At 40.3% G+C, this 24,556-nt stretch overlaps 1 protein-coding gene across 1 annotated transcript; it reads right to left on the reverse strand.

Moving 5' to 3' along the window:
* Positions 1-11,075: 11,075 nt before the first annotated feature.
* Positions 11,076-14,219, reverse strand: SOSTDC1 (sclerostin domain containing 1). The gene is made up of 2 exons (XM_068973378.1): positions 14,015-14,219; positions 11,076-11,491 (listed from the first exon to the last, which is right to left on the reverse strand). The coding sequence occupies exons 1-2, from the start codon at positions 14,217-14,219 to the stop codon at positions 11,076-11,078; spliced, it is 621 nt and encodes a 206-aa protein (XP_068829479.1).
* Between the last annotated feature and the right edge of the window lie 10,337 nt (positions 14,220-24,556).

A 24,556-nucleotide genomic window follows, 5' to 3' on the forward strand; every position in this document is an offset into this window, starting at 1 on the left:
TTGGAAGAAAAGCTATGACCAACCTAGACAACATATTAAAAAGCAAAGACATTACTTTGCCAACAAAAGTCCATCTAGTTAAAGCTATGGTTTTTTCAGTAGTCATGTATGGATGTGAGAGTTAAACTATAAAGAAAGCTGAGTGCCAAAGAATTGATGCTTTTGAACTGTGGTATTTGAGAAGACTCTTGAAAGTCTCTTGGACTACAAGGAGATTCAACCAGTAAATCCTAAAGGAAATCAGTCCTGAAAATTCATTGGTAGGACTGATGCTGAAGCTGAGAGTCCAATACTTTGGCCACCTGATGCAAAGAACTGACTCACTGGAAAAGATCCTGATGCTGGGAAAGATTGAAGGCTGAAGGAGAAGGGGATGACAGCAGACGAGATGGTTCGATGGTATCACCGACTCGATGGACTTGAGTTTGAGTAAGCTCCAGGAATTCGTGATGAACAGGGAGGCCTGGAGTGCTGCAGTTCATGGGGTCACAAAGAGTTGGACAGAACTGAGCAACTGAACTGAACTGATCATATTTGGTGAGCAGTTCTCAGTTAATATGAAATGGATTTATGGAATAGATAATGCCTTTTTCCAACTAATATAGTATTTCAAAGTTTGAAATGCTGTCATGAAAAAACCCCAAATAGAAACCAATTTGTAGTTAATCATTCACCTATGACTGCATGTCTAATGATATGGTTGTTATTAAAACAGGTAGCAGCAATAATAGCAAAAATAAACACCCAATTCCTATTCCCCACTACTTTCTAGGTGGTACTAGTGGTAAAGAACCCACCTACTCTCAGAATTTCTCCCAAAAGTCTCTTTTAGATTCTCATCTCTAGCTGGAAATGGGAAGATCAATGCTAGAAGAGACTTTGGATCTTAATCCTTACAACTTAATCTCTACATTTTAGATATGGTTTAAAAAGAGAAAGATTGTATAGTAATTCAGCACCCCCTAAATGCAGTACACTGTTCCAGATGTTGTAAAGAAAAGTATGCCCAGGCAGGTATGTTTGACTTTCTTTTATCTTATTTAAACTTTTTATTTTCTACTAGGGGTATAGGCAATTAACAATGTTGCGATAGTATCAGATGAACTGTGAAGGAACTCAGCCATATATATACATGTATCCATTCTCCCCCAAACTCCTCTCCCATCTAGGCTGCCACATAACAGTGAGCAGAGTTCCATGTGCTATGCAGTAAGTCCTTGGTTATCCATTTTAAATACAACAGTGTGTACATGTCCATCCCAAACTATCCCTCCCCCTCCCCCTTCCCCCAGCAACCGTAAGTTCGTTCTCTCAGGCTGTGAGTCTCTTCCTGTTTGGTAAGTTCATTTGTATCATTGCTTTGACTTCCCATATCTCTCCTCTACTCTTCCACCCTGTCCTCTGCCCCAAGGCTCACCTGTACAGATTATATTCACCAGCTCCCAAGCCCATGGCCTCTGATGGGGTCAGCCCGTGGGAGCCCTGGCAGAAGATCCCTCAGAAGGATAAGGAAGAAAGGAGAGTGATGGGGTATTGTTGCCCTGGCCCCCTAACTTTGCAGGTCCTCTGATGGTCTGCTCGGCTTGCCCGCAGCCCACAGCTCCTCTCCAGGTGTGCCCCCACCTTCCAGTCCCCTCAGCCCCGTCTTTCCCTCTTCTTAGGGCCTGGGGTTGTGACAGTGCTGCTGCTGCTGGCCTTGGGCTCCTGCACTAAGCCCTGTACTTTCCCTATTCCCCACCCAGACTCTTATAATGAGTCCCCTTGTAAATAAATCCTCCTTAACTCATCCTGAGTAAGTTGTCTGTTTCCTTTTGGATGCTAACTAGTAAGTACAGAGATATCAACTCAGCTCTCAGAAGTCTACGATTTAGTTGCATTTCCCAAGGCCATTCAGAAGCAGTACACTGGGGATTGGGATTAAATTCTCCTGACTCTAAACTGGGGCTTCCCTCATGGCTCAGTGGTAAAGAATCCACCTGCCAGTGCAGGAGACTCAGGTTTTATCCCTGGATGGGGAAGATCCCCTGGAAAAGGGAATGGCTTCCCACTCCAGTATTCTTGCCTGGAGAATTCCTTGCACAGAGGAGCCTGGCAGCCTACAGTCCATGGCGTCGCAAAAGAGTCAAACACTTAACAACTAAGCAAAAACAACTCTAAACTGAGAGATCATTTGAGTACTCAATATGGCCCATTGTGCCTCGTGTGTGTGTGTGTGTGTGTGTGTGTGTGTGTGTGTGTGTGTGTGAAACTCTGTGTGACGCCATGGGCTCTAGCCTGCCACGCTCCTCTGTCCATGGAATTTCCCATGCAAGAATACTGGAGAGGGTTTCCATTTGCTGCTTCAGGGCATCTTCCCGACCCAGGGACGGAACCCGTGTCTCCTGCATTGCAGGCAGATTCTTTACCACTGAGTCACTGAGGAAGCCCATCATATGGCCCACAAACCACTTTAAACAAACAAAACAAAAGGGCAGCTTTTTAAAGCTTATCAAAGGCAAGCTTTTTAAATCTACTGGTACTAATTGATTAATTAGGAGAAATCGTATAACATATTTCTATTTCCGGTTGAATATGTTTTACTCTATGTGGGAGCAGATATGAAACTAGCGTTCTTAGGCATGGCTTTTCTCTGTAGTCCTGTTTTTCTTTCCCTTGCTTCACTGTCAACCTACTGGTCCTAGTGAGGTTCCAAACCTTATCCTGGTGTGTTTTCTCTTCCGGAGATGTATGTATCTGAGAGGAATCGAAAACCGCCAACAGAAGGTTAACGAGGTGTCGGTAGTTATGGACGAGCTGGAGAGAGGATTTGTTTGTTTACGTGTTTGTTTGTTGCTTTTACCAGGGAAGAGAGCAGCAGGCCTTCGGAAAGCCTGGAAATTACACAGTGTTGGAAGGTTCCTATTTTGGGCAGCAGAGAGCCTGCCACAGTCTCCCGAGAGACTGTGATTTTCAGAAGTCATTCCAGAGGTATGCTACGGTGCTGACTGTGTGGCCTCACAAGCCTCTTCTCCCTGTCACCAGCATTTCCAGCTCTTTATTTCAGCTCAACATAGAGCAGCTCTGGTATTGTGGTCATCTTCCCCATGAACATGCTTATCATTACTACAGGCCATAAAAGAGATAATAAAACACAGTGGAAAATTTATATAGCCCAGAATGTCCAGGAACCACACCTGTTTTAGCTTAATAATATCACTGAATCATAAAAGCCTTAACTCCAAAAGAACACAATGATAAAAAAGGGTGGAAGGGGAAGGAAGAGGTTGCTCCAACTCAGACATCTGCTGAAGGCATTCTCTTGGATCTTTTTCCCTCATTCATGAATTAAGAAATGAGAATAAAATATACATTTAAACAATATACATTTAATATACATTCAAGTTTTTTTTTTAATTATTACTCTCAAATGTATGTTAATGACTGAAAACAAATTTAAGTGATAAAATGCCAGCATGATTGGCCTGATACAGCAATCATCTGGTGTGATCCATAAAATTCTCTGTATTTTTAGAGATGGTTTTGCTAGGACTTTACCATGTATTGTCAGGTAGATCGTCCTATCATTACAGGCTCTTGTCAAGAGCAAATTGACAACCATGGCATTGTTTCAAAAGCATACAGTTACTTTAAAACGTCCATGTAAATGTTGGGTATAAGCAATGTTCGGTGTCCTAGATGCACAAATCTCTACAAATTTTGTTTGCCAGCATTATCTATAGCTCTTTCCTTTACTCTTGCCATCACCAGCAATAAATGGCTTCACCAAATATAGAGAAATTATTAGGAAACTGGAAATGGTACATGGGAAGTGCCTGGTAACAGACTATAGTCTCAGCGATCCTGGAGTTGGAACTCCAGCTTCTTCTTTGATAGCATGCCTTGATGAGGTACTGATGAAGATGGAAAATGTCAGTGACCGAAATCTTAATCTGAAAGTTCACAGTGGAATGACCTGGAAGCACCATCAGAACTGAAGATTGGGTGGTGGTGGTTCCGTCGCTAACTGTGTCCCTGTCCTGCTCTTGCGACCCCATGAGGGGAAGCCAACCAGGCTGCTCTGTCCAGGGGATTTCCCAGGCAAGAATACCAGAGTCGGTTGCCATTTCCTTCTCCAGGGAATCTTCCCGACCTAGGGATTAAACCCAGATCTCCTGAATTGCTGGCAGATTCTTTACTGACTGTGTCACCAGGGAACTGAAGAATAGTGCCAGTCAAATCGGCCTTCTTTAGCGGCAGAAGTGTGTGACTGAAAATACGGCCATGTTGTCTGGGGTAAGAGAGAGTGAATATTTTAGGCTGGAAGATACTTCAGACATTATTGAGTTATATGCCCTTATTTTATGGATAAAGTAAATTAACCTTAGAAAGCCTAAGACACAAGTGTGATTTCACCCAACCAGTTAGTAGCAGCACATTCTAAACCATATCCCAGGTCTTCTCTTCCCAAGTTCACATGTCTGGCAGTCATTTGTATAAAATTGCTACATAAGACAAAAGTAGATAAGTTGAACTGAAATATTTTTATTATTTGTTCAAAATGTCAAGCTATGTCATTGACTAAATGCAAAATATTTCTTCACTAGTATACAGCGTGAATAAAATTCATCAAGTCTTAGTGTCAATAAAAAGGCAAAGTGGCAACTCTTCACTGGATTATTAAATGCATTTGGCAAATTTTGTCTTTGGTTTGCAATAAGACAATTTGTGATAAGAGAGTTGTTGTTTAACTCTCTAAGCTTGAGAAAATAATACAAACACACAACATAAAGAAAATATTTTATAATGTATAGACCACATATGAAAAAGTGAGAGAGGAAACAAGGCAAAAAAGTATACCGAAAACTCTAGTTAGTAAAAATTGTCAACTATTTTATATGAAGTATAAAGCTAATTAAAGATTGGAAAGGATTTTTTAAAAATCCTGGTTATTGAGTTCAATGTTTTAGGCTGTCTTTGAAAGGCAAATTTAAACTAATACTTCAATAAATAAAAGGATTTAAATGATCATTTTGTAAAAATTCACCAATATTATAATATGAAAGATTTAAAAATTTGTGCAAATTTAATGACAATAAATTTTTTAGGACGAATTTATTCCTACTGAAAAAGATGTGTGTTTGTGCGCTCAGCCATGTCCAACTCTTTGCAACCCTGTAGACTGTAGCCCACCAGGTGCCTCTGAATGTTCTAAGCAAGAATACCGGAGTGAGTTGCCATTTTCGACTATAAGGGATCTTCCCTGCCCAGGGATCAAACCCACATCTCTTGTGTCTCCTGCACTGGCAGATGGATTCTTTACCACAGAGCTACCTGGGAAAGAAAAAGACGATGTTATATTTTAATAGTAACTTATCTTTAAGCCTATCAGGCGTTTGATTCGTTTTATGAACTTCAGCTGATTATGTCTATATCACTGACAATGTCATTCACTTTAGACATTGTCTTGGATTCATGCATCTAATCCCATCATTAAGAAATTAAATCAATAATACAAGGTAACCCTTGGTTTGCAGTTACTAAAATTCAAAAGAAAATATTTAAGTTCCGTCTTAAATCTCCCAAGCCGTTTCAGTCTTCACTTGTAACAGAAAATAAATCCTTTAGCAGGTCTGCAATGCAAATGATAAACTATCATCACTCAGCCTGATTTGCACTGGAAATAGTTACACACCTTGGCATTAATTCATTTTCATCAATTTTTGAAACTGGAACTTGAAACACCTTCCCACTAGGATTCTTGAAGTAGTTGTTACCCTGTAGTTCTTTGCAATGATTTGCAGAATATGCAGGCAAAGGCACCAAATACCACAGATGCTAACTATGGGCTTAGAAATGACGGACAGACCAATATATTGGCATATCTATTCTAGTAGGGCTCTCTTTGTGGATGTAACAAGGATTTCTAGTGGCCATATGTATACTCAGTTCACAAATCTAAACTAATTTTAATTTACCATAGAGCTATATTTTAATAGGTTCGAATTAAACCAAGGTGTGAATCATCACTATCTGTCCTTGAGGGAAGGAGACAGTCTAACAATAAGCTGAATCACTGAAGACTTCAGTCATTTTCCTGAGTGTCTATAAGGATTTTATCAAAGCTTTGCCTTCCATTTTATGTTTCATCTGAACTGTGTGATTATAGAAAGTATATATAAATGCTGAATTTATGGTATGCAGTGAATTGCCACATTAGTGCTAAAAAACATTTTCAAGAGTTAAGTCTAATCCAAACCACACTTTAGTTCCAAATGTAATGAATTATATTTTGATACCTACATTTCATGGTGGGCTTCCCTTGTAGCTCAGTCAGTAAAGAATCTGCCTGCAGTGCAGGAGACCCGGGTTCGATCCCTGAGTTGGGAAGATCCCCTGGAGAAGGAAATGGCAACCCACTCCAGTATCCTTTGATTGAAAAAAATTTTTTCAACACACTACATTTAAACTTTTAAAGGCTTTGATTTACTCTGCAATTTGGAAGTTTCCTGGCTTTGCTTAAGCTAATACTATTCTTTCCATTCATGACTACTGAGTATAACCTACTGAAAGTCTATTAAAGTAAATATGGTACAAAATAGATAGATTAGGTTATACAATTTTAAAAAGTCATTCTAGTAGCTTGGGGTGAATGACAGCAAGATCATCTGGCAAAACCTTACTAAGTTTATACAAGGCAGGAAGGATTACGATTCAGTCTTTTTCAATAAAAAACATACTCTAATTTTCATTGTTTTTAAAAATATATATACAGTAAAATAAACATGGCTAACAGAGTGTTGTCAATTAGTGGTTATTCGCAACTAGCCTAAGTGAATAAATGCACATGATTTGTAGTTAAAATACTAGTTTTTTGCAAATAAATATTTCTGAAGCCTCTATGTCCATATTTAACTTAGGTGTAGCAGACTATATGTATTCTTTATTTGTATGCTGCTGCTGCTGCTAAGTTGCTTAGGTCGTGTCCGACCCTGTGCGACCCCATAGACGGCAGCCCACCAGGCTCCACCGTCCCTGGGATTCTCCAGGCAAGAACACTGGAGTGGGTTGCCATTGCCTTCTCCAGTGCAGGAAAGTGAAAAGTGAAAGAAGTCGCTCAGTTGTGTCCGACTCTTTGCAACCCCATGGACTGCAGCCTACCAGGCTCCCCCGTCCATGGGATTTTCCAGGCAAGAGTACTGGAGTGGGGTGCCATTGCCTTCTCCACTTTATTTGTATATGTGCTATCAATTTTTCTTTCATTCTTGTTATTGATAAAAAATAACTATATCTACATAAATATCAATATCAAACTACATATCTATCTATCTACCTATCTATCTCTCTATCAAACTATCTTCTATCAGTAAAGCTACTTGAAAAAAGTTCTTTATTCATATTGGCCAAAATGAATTTGATAAGTCTTTTATGGATAAATATTATGATGTGAACTAGAAGTCAGGCTTTGCCAAAATTATGGCAATCACCATTATGAAATGATAGTTACTAAAACAAGAGTACAATTATGCAGCGTTCAGTCAGACTAGAAAATGTGAATTAACTGTAAAAAAAATACAAAAACTGAGATATAATCAGCAATTAAGATGCAAGTACTTTTTAGCATTTTAAAATAATAATTACAAAGCTGCATTTTCTGTTTAAATTTTCATTTCACTGACTGCCTGATTGTATCTTAGGCTTGTCTTATTGATTGCTGACCTTTTCCTATCATTGGGTGTTAAATACCATGCAATGAACGCCTCACAATGTAATATGGCCTGAAGTGGATCAGTAAGTTGAATGTGACCATAAGTTGCTGCTAAGTCACTTCAGTCGTGTCCGACTCTGTGCGACCCCAGAGATGGAAGCCCACCAGGCTCCCCCGTCCCTCGGATTCTCCAGGCAAGGACACTGGAGTGGGTTGCCATGTCCTTCTCCAATGCATGAAAGTGAAAAGTGAAAGTTAAGTTATTCAGTCATGTCCGACCCTCAGCGACCCCATGGACTGTAGCCTTCCAGGCTTCTCCATCCATGGGATTTTCCAGGCAAGAGTACTGAAGTGGGGTGCCATTGCCTTCTCTGGTGACCATAAGAAATGGATCCAATTCTTGACTTAGCAGAGACTGATCTTATTTATAAGGTTTCTTTATTCCATTTCATTTTTTTCTTGTATATTCACTTACTAAACACTATTACCAATCAAATTAGTGATGATTTTAGTATTTTATCACCAAAACCATTGTTTTAATGTTTCATTAGTTAAAGGCAACAACATAATCTTATTGATTGTGAGGCTATTGTCTGGTCAATTCCTTTTTAAGCCTCAGGCCTTAGGACACACTAATTTTTAGATCTTCACTGCTGCTGCTGCTGCTGCTGCTAAGTCGCTTCAGTCGTGTCTGACTCTGTGCGACCCCATAGACGGCAGCCCACCAGGCTCCCCTGTCCTGGGATTCTCAAGGCAAGAACACTGGAGTAGGTTGCCATGTCCTTCTCCAATGTATCAAAGTGAAGTAGCTCAGTCGTGTCCAACCCTCAGTGACCCCATGGACTGCAGATCCTCTCTAAGACCTTCTATACTTTCCTGCATTGGAGAAGGCAATGACAACCCACTCCAGTGTTCTTGCCTGGAGAATCCCAGGGACGGGGGAGCCTGGTGGGCTGCCGTCTATGGGGTCGCACAGAGTCGGACACGACTGAAGCGACTTAGCAGCAGCGGTAGCAGCATGATATTGAGAAGAAAGAAATGCCCAAATCGTCTTAAGTCCTCTGTTATGTTAAATATCCCAAATTGAGCTAGGATGAGTAAGTAAACTAGGCATAGGAAATAATGCATTTTTGGTATATTTTACCTGTGATGTAATTATTATGAATGTTCCATGTATAATGATATTATATGTAGTTTAAGATCCAGTTAGTAAGACTAGAAAATAAATCAATGGTGGACGCTGAATCATTATTTTAATTTAATGATACAATAGTTAGCATATTTAAAATTGAGAGATGTTTCCTCCTCATGTACGTTGAGACTCTCCTCCCTTTCACAGGGAAGGGACATTAATGTCCTTTATTCAGCTTACTGTGCTTCATGTGGGCTTCCCTGGTGGCTCACAGGTTAAAGCGTCTGCCTGCAAGGCGGGAGATCCAGGTTCAATCCCTGGGTCGGGACAATCCCCTGGAGAAGGAAATGGCAACCCACTCCAGTATTCTTGCCTGGAGAATCCCATGGATGGAGGGGCCTGGTAGGTTACAGTCCATGGGGTCACAAAGAGTCGGACACAACTGAGCAACTTCACTATCACCATGCTTTATGTAATACACATGTGACTTTTAGACTTGTGGTTACAGAAAAGAACAATCTACAAAAAAAGCAGTAGGACTCCATCACGCTCAGAATCCAAAAAAAGAAAATCTAGATCTTACCGGTACATAATCAAGCCTCTGGTTTTATTCACTTAGTGTGATGGAATCAGTCAATGATTAAATCGACAAATCAGTGATTTAACTGTATAATCTTGTTCAAGACTGATCACGTTGGTTAATAAACAACACGTCAAACTTGAAAACACTGAAAAACTTGTTTTTGTTTTCTTTGCTGTTTTCGTTCATTTTAGTTTTTGATTTGAGGACCATGCAATAGTAGTCAAAGTTTCCCAATGTATGGAGTGATTTTTCACAATTCCTTTCTCAGACTTAACTGCATACTAGAATAACCTGAAAAACTTCAAAAACTGCTAATATCTGAGTTCCACGTTCAGAAACTATGATGTAATTTGGATGGCAACCTGGTTACTGGGCTGCATACTATCTCCTCTGGGTGATTATAATGGGCAATAGATTTGGCATCCACAGGTATATATAAACATGATATTCTTCTTACAACTCACTGCTGGATTGTCATCCAACTTTTTCAAACATCTTATTTACCAACTAGATGGTCTCCCTATCTCTCTCTTCTCCTTACTATAGATTTTTCTACCAAAACTTGAATGTGCCTTATATCTTAAAAAACTAATGATTCTGATATGCTTCTTCCGTAGTTTGTGTGCTTATTCTGTACCATTTTACACATGTTCGAGGCAAAGACAATAACGTTTAGCCGTGTTTATTTTTGTTAAAAGAAACTTATTGAAGGTCAAGTCACCTTCTGATTGCACAGATTAAATAGGAAACTGTTACCTATGTCATCTTTACAAAGCATCTTATTGATCTTTAAAGATCTATACTATTGATAAAGTTCATGATGAAACATATATGTAACAAGGAGACTAAAATATTTATTTTACATATCTACAGTATGTATTGTCATACTTCTAGATCAACCACAAATTATACAGGAAAATATTTAGGTACATGAAAAGACTTTGAAACATAAAAAATTAACATTTTGAAAACAATCATTTGTGAAAGCTCATTAAATAATAACATTGACAAATAAATAGTTAATCAGCTTTACTTATTAGCTGCTGCCATGCATTTCTGGCATTCCATTCCAAGCAAGGGTCAGCATGCAGGGTATAATTTCATACTATGAGACTGTAAAAAGCTACAGGGCTTATTTTTGAAGTGAAATGTCACAAGGTCTTTCACTCTTTCAAAGGGAGATCACTCTTGGCAGCTAAACTGTTCCCATGAAGATTACCAAAAAAAAAAACACCCTTCTGAACTGTTAACCTGAAGATTCATGGCAACAACTCTTTAAAAAAATTTTCAATTTCGAAGAAGTTTTGTTGGGTGTGGGGTGGAGAGGATGGTTTGGGAAATGAAGGGTTACTGAGAAGCCCTTTTCCATGTTAAAAAGTGACTATTCAATGACAGGTATAGTATCACCCGTCTTTCAAGAACCATGGGGAATTAATACTACAGGACGCGTGGAATTTAAAGGCAAATCACGTCATGGATACTTATACATCTTGAAAAACTTGAAAAAATCTATCTCCCAAGAAGCTCCTGATACTCAGGACAGCTGGCTGAGTTTGATCAAAGCAGAAAGCGTATATTTCCAAGTAAGAAAATAGCAGTGGCAGGCTCCAGTCGTCCAAGCAATCAAATCTGTAAAGCAGATGGTTCCTAGTCAGTCCAGTTTGGAGGTCTGAATTCTAACTCATGCTGTGCTTGCTGGGTTTGCCAGCTCTTTTGCGCTCTCGGTGATGCTGGGCTGGCTTGGCAGGCGACAGGCTCTCGAAGTTGTGACTGGACTCGTTGTGCTGCCGCGTGTACCTCTTGCACTTGCAGGCGGTGACCACGGTTATTTTGTAGGTGCGCGTGCTGCCATCCTGGCACTGCAGCTGGATTCGCTGGGTACGCGTTTTGTCATTGACACACCTCCACTCCTGGGAGCTCCTCCGGCTCCAGTACTTTGTTCCGTAGCCCCCTCCGATCCAGTTAGGCAGCACAGGCAGGGGCAAGCACTCGCCTGCACACACCAACTCTTTCAGAGGGCTGATGCTGGTGCACTGGCCGTCGGAGATGTATTTGGTGGAACGCAGTTCTCGGCAGCCTACTTGAACTCGAGCTGCAGGAAGCAGGGGAAAAAAAATTATATATGTGTGTGTGTGTGTGTGTGTGTGTGTGTGTGTGTGTGTGTGCATGAGAGGCATAGGCAAACACTTAAAAAAAAAAGGTAATCTGCAATGACAAAAAATAATGTCCAAATGATAGCAAATTAGCCAATAGGAAGTGAACTCTTATTTTGTTCTCACAATGCAAAAATCCACCTGGATGGTTATAGAGAAAGCTTGCCTGAAAATTATCAGTTATGGGATAAAATAAACTGAGCCTGATTTTTCATGTGTAACATTAGCTAATTGCTTACTGGAGTATTTGAAAATCCTATTTTCTTAGTTTTACTCCCCCAATATGTGTTAAGCAGCTCTAAGTTTTATGTATGAATATTCATTCTTGAATGAGCTAAGAGGGAGTATATGTTCATGTTCTTCACTCACAGGTCTATTAGTTAATGTCTACAAGTGCTTTTAATTAGGTTTTTCCAAAAATCTATTGAAAAAATGTGGAAAGAATTTGAATATTGTGTACAGTGAAATCCATAATATTTTGTTTCAATTATAAAATTCAGCTGCAGAGAATCATATATACATATGTGTACAATGTCTGACATTTTTGCATCTCAAACTTAATAACTACACTTTAAACACAAATTCCCAAACTATCTTTTAAAAACACAGTTAAAATGCTTGAAATTTAAAATGTCACTACAACTCAACATGTAAAGAATATAAAAGCTCCTAAATCAGGAACGTATGGTTGCCATAACAACTTGGCTACATTTCCATGAATTTCATGGCAGAAAAATGCCTAACATGACTGATTTACAAATGCAAAAGGAACCACAGTGTTTGTTTCCTGAATATTGGTCATGGCAAACTGTGTTTAGTCATTTGAATTTGATAAGCATGTTCTCTAATAGACTGTTTCTTGTTACATGCCTTATGTAATTAAAGCAAAAATTAGTCTTGAAATATTTGGGTTTTCTTTTCCATTGCTTTGTTATCTAAACTTAAGGAAAATTGCCTGTAACAAGCTTGGGAAAAAAATCCAGCCTTGTTAACCAGAAATATATATATAGTTCAAAGTACAGACTGCTGAAATTAAAAAAAATAAAGATTATAAGGGACATTGAAGTGGTCTTGCATAGGATATTGGAAAGCTAATATGAAGTAGATATTGAATTAGGAGTGTTACTTTAGCACTGTGCCCCCAGAACTTATAAGGTAAAAGATATAGTCTAAAGGGATGTGATAGTTGTGAAAAAAAAAGTAATGTATAAACATACACATCTGTACAGATATGGAGTGTGAGAGTGAAATTAAAGTGTAACCTAGCTGGCCAGTCAGCATACTCTGCCTGTCTGATTATGACCCAGCTCACCTTCCTGTAGCTGCCTTAGGAATGCACCTGGAAACAGCGGAGATGATTTTGACCTGCCTAGCTTTTTGTTTCTGTGTATATAGAAATTTGGCATTTTTGCAGTGACAGTTCATTGACAATGAATACCCACCGCCTTGCTTGGTAATCTAATAATAATCAGATAGTTCTTGTATATGTAAAAGCAAACATCCTCATGAAAGTTAAAAAACACGTTGATTTTCTTAGAAAGACAGAAACAGTCATATTTGCTTTGATTTTTCAAAGGTTGAAACGCTTTTCAGCGTTTGAATGGAGTTGAGGAGGAGCAAAAACATTTGTATAAGATTTCTTGTGAACTCTTTCTGTGTCTTTCTTAAAGTCCAATTACTAGCATGTGAAAGGAGTGAAGCAAAAGTTAGGAAAAGACATCTGAATCCTTCCAACTAGTGGTCAACAAGTATGTCAATTAAGCAAACAGAAAGGAAGAATAATAGTTTTTATACAAAGTATTATTGTACTGTCATTACTTTAAATCTCCAAACTCATAAAAGTTTCCCTGATCTTTCACAGAAATCTACAATAACCTACATCTTGATCCAGTGAATAAGAAGTTATTTCAGAAAAATATGATTCTCCAATGTTTAGTTTTATCCCTCTTTCTCAAAGATCATTATCCAAACTTCATTTATTTCACTAGACATTTTTTAAAAATTGGTGTGAGCCTTTTTTTTTTTTTCCCCTTCAGAAAGCTTCTTTTTTTCCCCCTTGTGATTTCCCATACGTGCTTTGGTTATTTACCTTTATACACTCTACCAGAACTGTACATGTTTTGAAATAAACTGAACATAACCTGAATTTAAGCTATCTAGAACAACACTTCATGAAAAAAAATTTCATTCTGCATTTCAAAGAAGCAACACTTTGATTCCTGGAAACATTTTCTCTTGGAATGTTGGAAAACTGAAGCCTGTGCCTACATTATCAAATCACTGTTTTAGTTATGTTAACTTTGTAAGGAAGAATGCCAGTCTACACATGCAGCGGATTGCTCCCAGATTGTTTAGCAAAACATATATGGTTCAGGTTAGTTAGCAATGAAATAATTCAACAGGAATGTGAGTTAATGCTACCAAATAAGAACACCAAATTCATGCAAGTAAAACACACTTACTGTTCCGATCCAGTCCAGCGTTACTGAAATGCCTGCCTCCATTTCTGGCTTGATTCATTGTGCTGTTGCTGCTGGGGTGTGCTGGAACAGGTTTAACCACATGTGAATAAAGGATTTCTGTGGCATCATTTTTAAAAGCCAAACAGCTTTTCATTAGGATGCATGCAAGAGGAATGAGAGAGAAATGAATGGCAGGAGGAAGCATGGTGAGTAGAGGATTTGTTTGGCTGGAGAGCTGGTTAATTCCTTTCCCTCTGCTTCTGCACTGTAACTGTGAAATTCCTCCTCAAGGTTCCCTTTATATATCCACTGAGGTTTGGCGTTCATTCAGGTGTAAAGTTGTGTAGCGCTACAGAGTGAAAACACGGAGAAGGGGTGGGATCCCTACATGACCCTGTGAAAGAATTTTACCAATGGAAGAGAAGACTACAGAAAAGGAGGAGCTTGGTATCCAAATTGCCTGAAATTTCAGAGTTGGACTTCATCAGTTGTCTGAGAGCTGAAGCAGCCAGGCGCATTCTATAGCAACTACAGCCCCTCTCCCTCTCTCTCTTCTCTCTCTCTGCCATTTCCTTTCCAAAATCTAGTTCACATTCGGGTTTCATTTAAATGAAAATATGCTGCTGTTCATTTGAAGACATTTACATTCCCACAGTTGTTCTGTATTTGTAGTAGGGAGGGGCCTCACCCCAGATAATAGGAGGAATTCAGGAGTTTAAATATTGTAGGGCTTGAATGAAGCACCTAATTAGTTAAACATTTCTCGTTTGTCAAGATACAAACCACCTTTTTTTCTTTTTTTCTGAAAGTATAAGGCACAGAGCTAAAAATCTGCCCCCTGGACGCACTTAAATAATGCAGCTTTGATCTCCATGAACTGCTGCGCTCCTAGGTAAATTATTGCCAGGGGTTCTGTGTGGAGAGTAATGAGCATAGCTCTGTCTGCATTAAAGTAACTAATATCCATTTGCATCTTAAAGATATGACCCAAGCATTACCGTTCATAGTATCATTTTACATGAAAGCCATTTCTGACTGATTATTTTGCAAATTCAAGGTAATTTTTTGCGAGGTTTTTCATGGGCTGCAGAACACGTATTCTACTTCCATTTTACTAATCATTCTGTTCATGACTTCCTTTGGCTCTGCTGCTCACGTAAGAAACAAGGTAGTCTTCTGTTTATCCACACATGACACAGATGTTCCATTAATGACTACCGGGGATGTCCAAGGGCTTCCCAGGTGGTGCTCATGGTAAAGAATCTGCCTGCCAATGCAGGAGACCTAAGAGACCCAAATGTGATCCCTGGGTTGGGAAGATCCCCTGGAGGAGAGAATGGCAATCCACTCCAGTATTCTTGCGTGGAGAATACCATGGACTGAGGATCCTGGTGGGCTAACAGTCCATGGGGTCGCAAAGAGTTGACTGAAACAACTTAGCATGAACACACACAAGGATCTCTAGCCTTAAAACAGTAATGAAATTCCAACCGATTGGTGGCATATCTTGATTGGAATCAAAATTCTGAAACTTGTCAATTTCATTTTTGCCCTTTGTGTGGCTATTAAACTGACCCTGTAGGATGGATATATCTCACCTCTTTATAAACTTTTACCTATTGTTATTGCTGTTTGGAGCTTCCTAGGTGGCTGAATGGTAAAGAATCCACCTGCCAATGCAAGAGATGCGGTTATCTGTTTTATACCTATTAATGTATATATGTATAATTGGTTATCTGTATAATTGGTTATCTGTTTTATACCTATTAATGTATATATGTCAATCCCAATCTCCCAATTCATCCCACCCTTTTTACCCCCTTAGTATCCATATGTTTGTGTCTCTATTTCTGCCTTGAAGACAGGTTCATCTGTACCATTTTTCTAGATTTCACATTATGCGCTAATATATGATATTTGTTTTTCTCTTTCTGACTTATTCTTTCTGTATGACAGTCTCTAGTTACACCCACATCTCTACAAATGACCCAATTTCATTCATTTTTGTGGCTGATAATATTCCATTGTGTATATGCATCACACTAAAGAGTGTCTTATCCTGCTTATCAGGGGACTTCATGTTAAATACATGAAGTACGTTAATATTAACCATTGACTGGTAGACCCAATGCCTAAAGGTAGTAACAGGGCCAAAATAGCTAATTTCTTTCCCTTTATTATTTTTTGTGCCTGGTGTGTGTGTTGATCACTCAGTCATGTCCACCTCTTTGCTACCCCATGGATTATATAGCTCACCAGGCTCCTCTGTCCATGGAATTCTCTAGGCAAGAACACTGGAGTGGGTTGCCATTCCCTTCTCTAAGGGATCTTTCTGATCCAAGGATCAAACCCAGGTCTCCTACATAGCAGGCAGATTGTTTACCATCTGAGCCACCAGGGAAGCCCCACTCAGCAGCCTCTTTTTTTTTTTCCCAGTTGCTTAGAGGTGCCATGCTGTGCCAAGCTGTTTCGCTTGTCTGACTCTTTGTGACCCCATGGACTGTTAGCCCACCAGGTTCCTCAGTCCGTGAGATTCTCCAGGCAAGAAGACTGGAGTGGTTTGCCATGCACTCCTCCAGGGGATCTTTCTGACCCAGGGATCAAACCCATGTCTCCTGTAGCTCCTGCATGGCTGGTGGATTCTTTACCTTTGAGCCACTTTGGAAGCCTGGTTTTTTTTATGCCTGGAGGAGGAGATTACTATTATTATTATTGTTATTATTTTGGCTACACTGCATGCTTGTGGGATCTTAGTTCCCCAAGCAGGGATTGAACCCAGGCCTAGCATGGAGTCCCAACCACTGGAGGAGGAGGAGATCATTAAATTTTCAGTTTAATTGTTAGATTGTTAATCTACTTGCTCAAACTAACTCTTAAGTATTAAATACCAGGTTAAATATGCTCTGTGTTAAATATGCTCTGTCCCTAGTATTTTGTATGTGCAGCCTCAGGATATCATGTCTGGCAGAAGCAAAATTAGGAGTGAAGACAATGTGGTTATTATACATGGACAGGAAATTCAACATTCAGATGTGACTTCTATGATTGGGTTACCAAAACACTGTGACTCAGTTTTGCTTGCCTGCTCTAGCTGTCTCACTTGTTTCTATGGACATCAGCTTCCATAACATAAGCTTTCCTATGCAGAAGCCCCAGTGGCATGAAACAGGTGTCTCTAACCAGTAACTAATAGAAGCTCTCAGCCAAACAACCCATGAGGACTTGAATTTTATCAACAACCACAAGAGTGAATTTGAAAGCAAATATCCCCACAGCCAATCCTTCAGATGAGACTGCAGCCCTGACTTAACACCCTGAAATGATAAAAAGTTTTAACTAAGTTGGGGTAATTTTTTACACAGCTGTAAATAGTTTACACAATATTATCTGCTTTAAAATGAAGATATAATCATTAAGCCACTCATTTTGTGAAAAATGCTAGAGTCTTGAAAGATCAGATATGGAATCATTCAATATGGTGACTGAGTAACTTTCATGCTTTGGGCAAGCTTTGAAATTTATTTCCCAGTCCTCAGCTGACTCATCAGGATGATGCCATTATTAATAATCAAATAATATCAGAATTAGAGTTCCCTGGTGGCTCAAGACGGTAAGGCGTCTGCCTACAATGTAGGAGACCCGGGTTCAATACCTGAGTTGGGAAGATCTTCTGGAGAAGGGAATGGCAACCCACTCCAGTATTCTTGTCTGTAAAATCCCATGGACAGAAGAACCTGAAAGGCTACAGTCCACGGGGTCTCAAAGAGTCAGACACGAATGAGTGACTTCACTTCACTAATATCAGAATTACTACTGTTGGTCTGATATGCAAAAGCTTGAAAGTAACTTTAATACTCAATTGTGACTCCTGGCACTGGACTCAGAAAACCTGAATTTGAATCTTCTTTCTGCCATTATAATCTGTGTGAACTTGGATGTATTTCCTAAAACTCAAAGTCAGTTCCTTCAACTGTAAAACATGATGAAATTTACCTACCTTACAGGGAAATAAGAAAATGTGAAAGTGTCTAGCACAAAATCTGAAATGTAGGGAAAAAAATAGTCTTTGAAAATGAGTCTAAGACTACTGTTTCTCACTGGAATCTTTTTTCTATGTAATTTTATTTATTTCTTTATTTTTGGCTCTCCTGGACCTTCATTGCTCCATGGCTTTTTCTCTAGTTGTGGCAAGCAGGGGCTACTCCCCAGTTGAGGTGCGTGGGCTTCTCATGGTGGTGGCCTCTCTTGTTGCAGAGTATGGGCTCCAGGCCCACAGACTTCAGCAGTTGCAGCACGTGGGCTCAGCAGTTGTGGCATACAGGCTCAGCTCCTACAAGGCATGTGGGATCTTCCAGGACCAGGCGTCAAACCCGTGTCTCCTGCACTGGCAGGAAGATTCTTTACCACTGAGCCACCAGGAAAGCTCTCCTTAGAGTCTTTGAATTTAAAAATGACCTTGGAAAAAATAGAAAATTCTCAAAAAAGTACGATTACTGTATTTAAGGTGTGGAACAAAGAGCTACAAAAAATGATCAAATATTAAATATTTTCTTGATTAAGAAAATAATTAGCCTGACTGTGTTTTATCTTTGAAAGGAGAAAAATCAGAATAAGTATAAGCAGAACCTATTTATTGAATACAACAATGAGGTATATCTGGTCCTCTGTGGATTTTAATTATTTTCAGAGAGTTCCAGTTAATAAGATAGACCTTGTACATTGGAAAGGTAGCCATTATTAGTTTAGAAGAAAATTAAAACTACTTATAGAATCTTCAAAATTCTTAACAATAGGATGGGCTAACATCTTGGATTTATTTCATATCAACACTTGAAAGCAGTGTTTATCATGGATGCTACAGTCCAGGGATTGTAGAGTTGAATGAGGCATGGAGCCTATGCTCTTCACTTTCCCGAAAGTTTCTATTTAGAATTTCACTAATGGAACTCCCTTAACCTGATCTTTCTGTACTATTTTCTTCCTTCCTCACCACCTTTCTTAGTTGTCTCTTTATTTTTATTTTGCTTAAATGCTTTTGGTTTAATACATAGAATAAATATTCTTTTTCTTATAAGCTGCTTCAACAGAGATAATATTAATTTAGATAGTGCTGATTATAATCCAGTGTGCATGCTAAGTCACTTCAGTCATGTCCAACTCTTTGTGACCCATGGACTGTAACCCGCCAGGTTCCTCTATCCATGCGATTCTCCTGCCAAGAATACTGGCGTGGGTTGCCATGCCCTTCCCAGGGAATCTTCCCAACCCAGGGACTGAACCCACAATTTTTATATCTCTTGCACTGGCAGGTGGATTCTTTACCACTAGCACTACCTGGGAAACCCATAATCCAGTGTAACTCAATATAAAACCCTAGAGGAAATTTCAAACCCCATAGATATATTTCTTGGTAGAACTTCTCAATCTTGGCTCTACCATAGACATTTTTGGCTGGATAATTCCTTGTCATCAGAGCTGTTCCCTAAGTTATAAGATGTTCAGCAGCACTCCTGGGCTCTATCTGCTGGATGATATTTGCACCTCTATCACCCAGTGATGACAATCAAACACATCTTCAGACATTGCCACATGTCCTCTGGTGTGCAAAATTGTCCTAGGTTTTAAACTACTGGTCTAGGCAAATTCTCCGGTAAATTTCCTTTAAATGGCAGCATGGTGCTGTTAAGGAAAACCTCACATGTAAGCTCTAGAGAGCAAGTTAGGACAGTGGGGCTATGGTTTCCATCCATCTGATTCTACACTAGGGAGAGAAGGAATTTGTCCTTTTTTTTTCTTGCTGAATATGTATTTATTTGACTGGGCTGGGTCTTAGGTGCAACATGCTTGATCTAGTTCCCTGACCAGGGATCAAACCTGGGGACTCTGCATTGGAAGCCCAGAATCTCAGCCACCGGGCTCCCAGGGAAGTCCCAGTTTGTCCCTTTTCACTGGCATTTTGCTATCTTGCTCCATAGAGATGTCCTCATTCTGTGCATTTAGCGCACGCCAAGTCCCCAAACTCAATTTTATCAAGGTTGGTAGCATTAAGTATCCTATCCCCAAGGTGAGAGCTAGAATTAGTTTTGTTCCACACACCTGATAGTTCTAAAACTGTGTTTTACCTGGGAGTTAGTTAGATATGCAACTTCTGAGCCTGACCTCAGGCCACAATCAAAATCCCTTGGGGTGGAACCCAGGACCTTGTGTTTTAACAAGCTCTCCAAGTCATTTTTATACATGCTGAAGTTTGAGACATACTGTTCTCGAATCATGTGTGCCCTCCTAACTGTGGCCTGTCCCCATGATTTCCACCACGGTTGCCACATCTATTTTAACTGGGGTTTTACTTCAGACTGGGGCTTCCGTAATGGCTCAGATGGTGAAGAATCTGTCTGCAATGCAGGAGATTCAAGTTCAATCCTTGGTGTGGGAAGATCCCTTGGAGAAGGAAATGGCAACCCATTCCAGTATTTTTGCCTGGAGAATTCCGTGGACAGAGGAGTCTCGTGGGCTACAGCCACGAAGATGCGGAGTTGAACACAACTGATTGACTAACACTACTTCAGATTTATCCAGTTTTCACAGTCAGATGAAAGCCTGCCCTAAAGCTCAGCCCAGCTGGACAAAACCCAACCCCACTTCCTCTTCCTGCATTTAATTCTCCCTATTGACTGGATTCACTCAGTGTCCCCCCCGACTTTAATGTTTTGTCCAACAAAGATGGTCACGACAATTACTGCTACGTTGATGTCATTGCTCACTAGAAATTGTGGCAATCATATCTGATTCTCTCAGATGTCAATGTGAAACTAGATTTAAGCAAAATACTTCAACCACTGGGATTTTAATTGTTTTCCACCAGCCCCAGGCACATCCCACAGCCACATTAGGCTCCTAGTCCTGGCAACATTCAGTATGGCTTCCCTCTTTCTTTAGGAATCTCTTAGTGGGCATCATGGCCAACCCAAAGATGGTAAGGAACTTATATAACCAACAGAGACTTAACAGTTGATAGTTCCCTTGTAGGTCAGAAAATTGGAGAACAACAATAAGAAAATATTTAGCAGAGCATTTGGCCCAACAACACCACAGTCTTTTCTGTAAAACAAAGTTGTTATGTGCGTGCTAAGTTGCTTCTGACTCTTTGCTGACCCATGGACTGTAGCCCACCAGGCTCTTCTGTCCATGGGATATCCCATTCGAGAATACTGGAGTGGGTTGCCATTTCCTTCTCCAGAGGATCTTCCTGACCCAGGGATCAAACCCGAGTCTCTTGCATCTCCTGCATTGGCAGGTGGGTTCTTCACCACTAGTGCCACTTGGGAAGCCCAAAGTTGTTATTTTTGTTGTTCAGTCGCTCAGTCATGTCCAACTCTTTGCAACCCCATGAACTGTAGTACACCAGGCTTCCTTGTCCTTCACCATCTCCCAGGGATTGCTATACAGGTTTCTAATTTCAATTCTGGTTTTTTTCTTTTTTTGGCCTCAAGGCATGTGGGATCTTAGTTCCTGCACCAGGGATCGAACCCACACCTCCTGCATTGGAAGCACAGAGTCTTAACCACTGGACTGCCAGGGAAGTCCCTCTGATATTTTTAATGAAGTAATTTGCCTCTAAGTTATGTACAGACAGCAGCTGTGGTATAGAGGATCCCACAGCAACAATGTACCTGGAGGGAAGGGAATGTGACAAGGAATATTGGGGAACAAGTTTGACCACATTGATTGGAAAGGTAGATTGGAGCAGATCATGGACTATAATCCTGCTTTGTATATTTAGAAGTTTGGGCATTATTTGGTGAGCAATAGAGAGCCATTGAACCATATGTGTATATTTGTGTTAATCTTTATTTTCACTAAGTATAAAACACTGTGTAACATATACCTATGTAAAGTGATAGGATGTTTCCAGTTCCCTTTCTGTCCTTTCCTTGTAACCAGTTCCTGCCTCCTCCCTAAAAATAAACCACTGTTCTGATTTCTGACACAGGTTATTAGTCTTTCCCATTATAAAATTTGATTTAGAAATGACTTCTTACATTGTTGTGTACTACTGTATTGATGAACATACACAATGTATTTATCCAGTTGGACTGGAGTTGATTCCAGCTTTTGGCTCTGACTAGTAACCCTTCTATAAACATTTTGTACCTGTCTTTTTATGCATATAGGCATACCTTTTGGGGGGATGTATATCTAGTTGTGAAATAAATGAAATATAGTATGCATGTATGCTCAACTTTAGTAGATAATACCAGAGTTTTCCCATGTGATTTTATTAAATAAAATGTCTATCAGCCCTGACGCAGTTCCCCTGACAGAGAAAGGACAAGATCAACACAATGTTTCAGGAGACTGAATCCACTTGCAACTTAGGAGATGGTTTAGATGTTGTCATACTGCAATACACCTCACAGGGAGTGCTAGTGGCGAATAACCCACCTGCCAATACAGGAAACGTAAGAGACACAGATTTGATCCCTGAGTCAGGAAGCTCCCCAGAGGAGGGATCGGCAACCCACTCCAGTATTGTTGCCTGGAGACTCCCACGGACAAACGAGCCTGCTGGGCTGTAGTCCATCAGATTGTACAGAGTCGGACACAATTGAAGCAACTTAGCACTCACACACACCTACTGCAATATGGAAAGGGGAAACTGCAAGAGCTCAGGTGAAAAATAAGACCTTGAACTTGAAGGAGAGAGGGCAAGCTAGAAGAGAGATTAGAGACACTAGGGAGATAGCTTGGAGGGTGTTTGGAAATGAAAGTAAACGCAAAAATAGAAGTTTTAATGCTGGGTCATGGAGAGACTGAGGTGTCAAGAGAACGAGAGTTGGCAGAGTTGAGAGTTTAATAATGAATTGGGGCTGAGTTAGAATAAGGTTAGTGTGCTTGCAGGAACCCAGAAGAAAGTGCCTAATAGACAACTGTGATCAAAGCTCAAGAAATCTGTCGGGGCTTCCCTGGCGGCTCAGTGGTAAGAAATCCACCTGTCAGTCCAGCAGACACAGGTCTGACCCCTGCTCTGGGGGGTCTCACATGCCAGAGTAACCAAGCCTGCAAGCCCTAGAGCCCGTGCTCTGCAACGAGAGGGGCCACTACAATGAGAAGACCGAACAGCAACTAGAGAGTGACCCTGGCTTGTCGCAACAAGAGAAAAGCCCGTGCAGCATTGAAGGTATCCAGCACAGCCATAAACAAACAAACAAATAAAATTTAAAAGAGAAATCTGCCCCTTGACTGACGGCAATTTCACTAGGATGCTTTCCTATCACTTTATCACAACAGAACTTGATTTAGAAACCCTCTGTCAAACAGCACTAAGACTTTCATTTATGTATCTATTGCCATCTAATCATGCCCTGGATAAAAATCTAACTCCCTACTTTCAGGGACTTCCCTGGAGGCGACAGTGGTCAAAGAACCTGTCTGCCAATGTAGGAGACACAAGAGACTCGGCTTCCATCCCTGGGTCGGGAAGATCCCCTGGAGAAGGAAATGGCAACCTGCTCTGGTATTCTTGCCGGGAGAATCTCATGGTCAGAGGAACCTGGCAGGCTACAGTCCACAGGGTCACAAAGAGTCGGACACGACTTAAGTGACTTTACACGCGTGAAGTATTGTATAGATGTACTTGTGTTACCAACCGTCCCTACTCTGTCCCCAGCGAGGGTCCTCCTGCCCCAGGATTGGTGGAGCCAATAGTATGAGACAGGGTTCAATACAGAAGCAAAGGAAAGTTTTGTTTTTCCCTCAGAGCAGGTAAATAGTGGAGCTTCCGCTCTAGAGCGCATGCTCTCCCTGACACGCTGTGGGCGGAACTGCTTTATAGGATATGGGCAGAGGGGAGGAAGAGGAGTTCTCACGAGACCTGTACAGCTCCTGCAGGATAGGTGCGTCAGGCTCAGCGTCTGCACATGGCCCGCCAGCGCCATCTTGAATCTAGGCGTCATGCGCGGCTGAGGTGTTGACGGCGGCCTTTCCTACTCTGAATTCTGGCGTGAAGCGCCAGGTTCCACCCCTCTGCCCGCAGTATTGTGTGAGCAAGTGAAACTACACTGAGCACAAAGTAAAAGAAAAAAAGGTTAGACTTTATTTTACTACCTAAAATCTATTTTTATTTTTGCTTCCTGACTGTTAAGGAGCTTAGCCAGTAACATTTGTATAGGCTTAGCCAATGAATGCCTTGCATTTTATGTAGAAGTATAAATAAAAAAATCCCTCAAAATTTCTTCTTTTATTTCCCACCAAAAAACCAGTAGCTTAGCTCGTTTCTATCATTATTTTCCTGAACTACCTTTCCATAATTTTTTTTAAAACCATATTTCTTGTTTTCTATTCTCTTCACTCTCCACAGTGATGTCCAGAGTAATCTTTTTTTAAAAAAGGAGTCTAAATGTCTCATTTAAAAGTGCCATTCATTCCTTTTACTTGAAGAATAAATACCTTTATAAGCCAGCTACCCTCATTTCATGCCACCCTTTTATAGTTTATGCTTTGGGAGTAGCTTCTCATGCTCATCATTCGATTTAATGCTTTCGT

Source organism: Capricornis sumatraensis, chromosome 5, assembly GCF_032405125.1.
Source record: "Capricornis sumatraensis isolate serow.1 chromosome 5, serow.2, whole genome shotgun sequence".
Taxonomy (NCBI): Eukaryota; Metazoa; Chordata; class Mammalia; order Artiodactyla; family Bovidae; genus Capricornis; species Capricornis sumatraensis.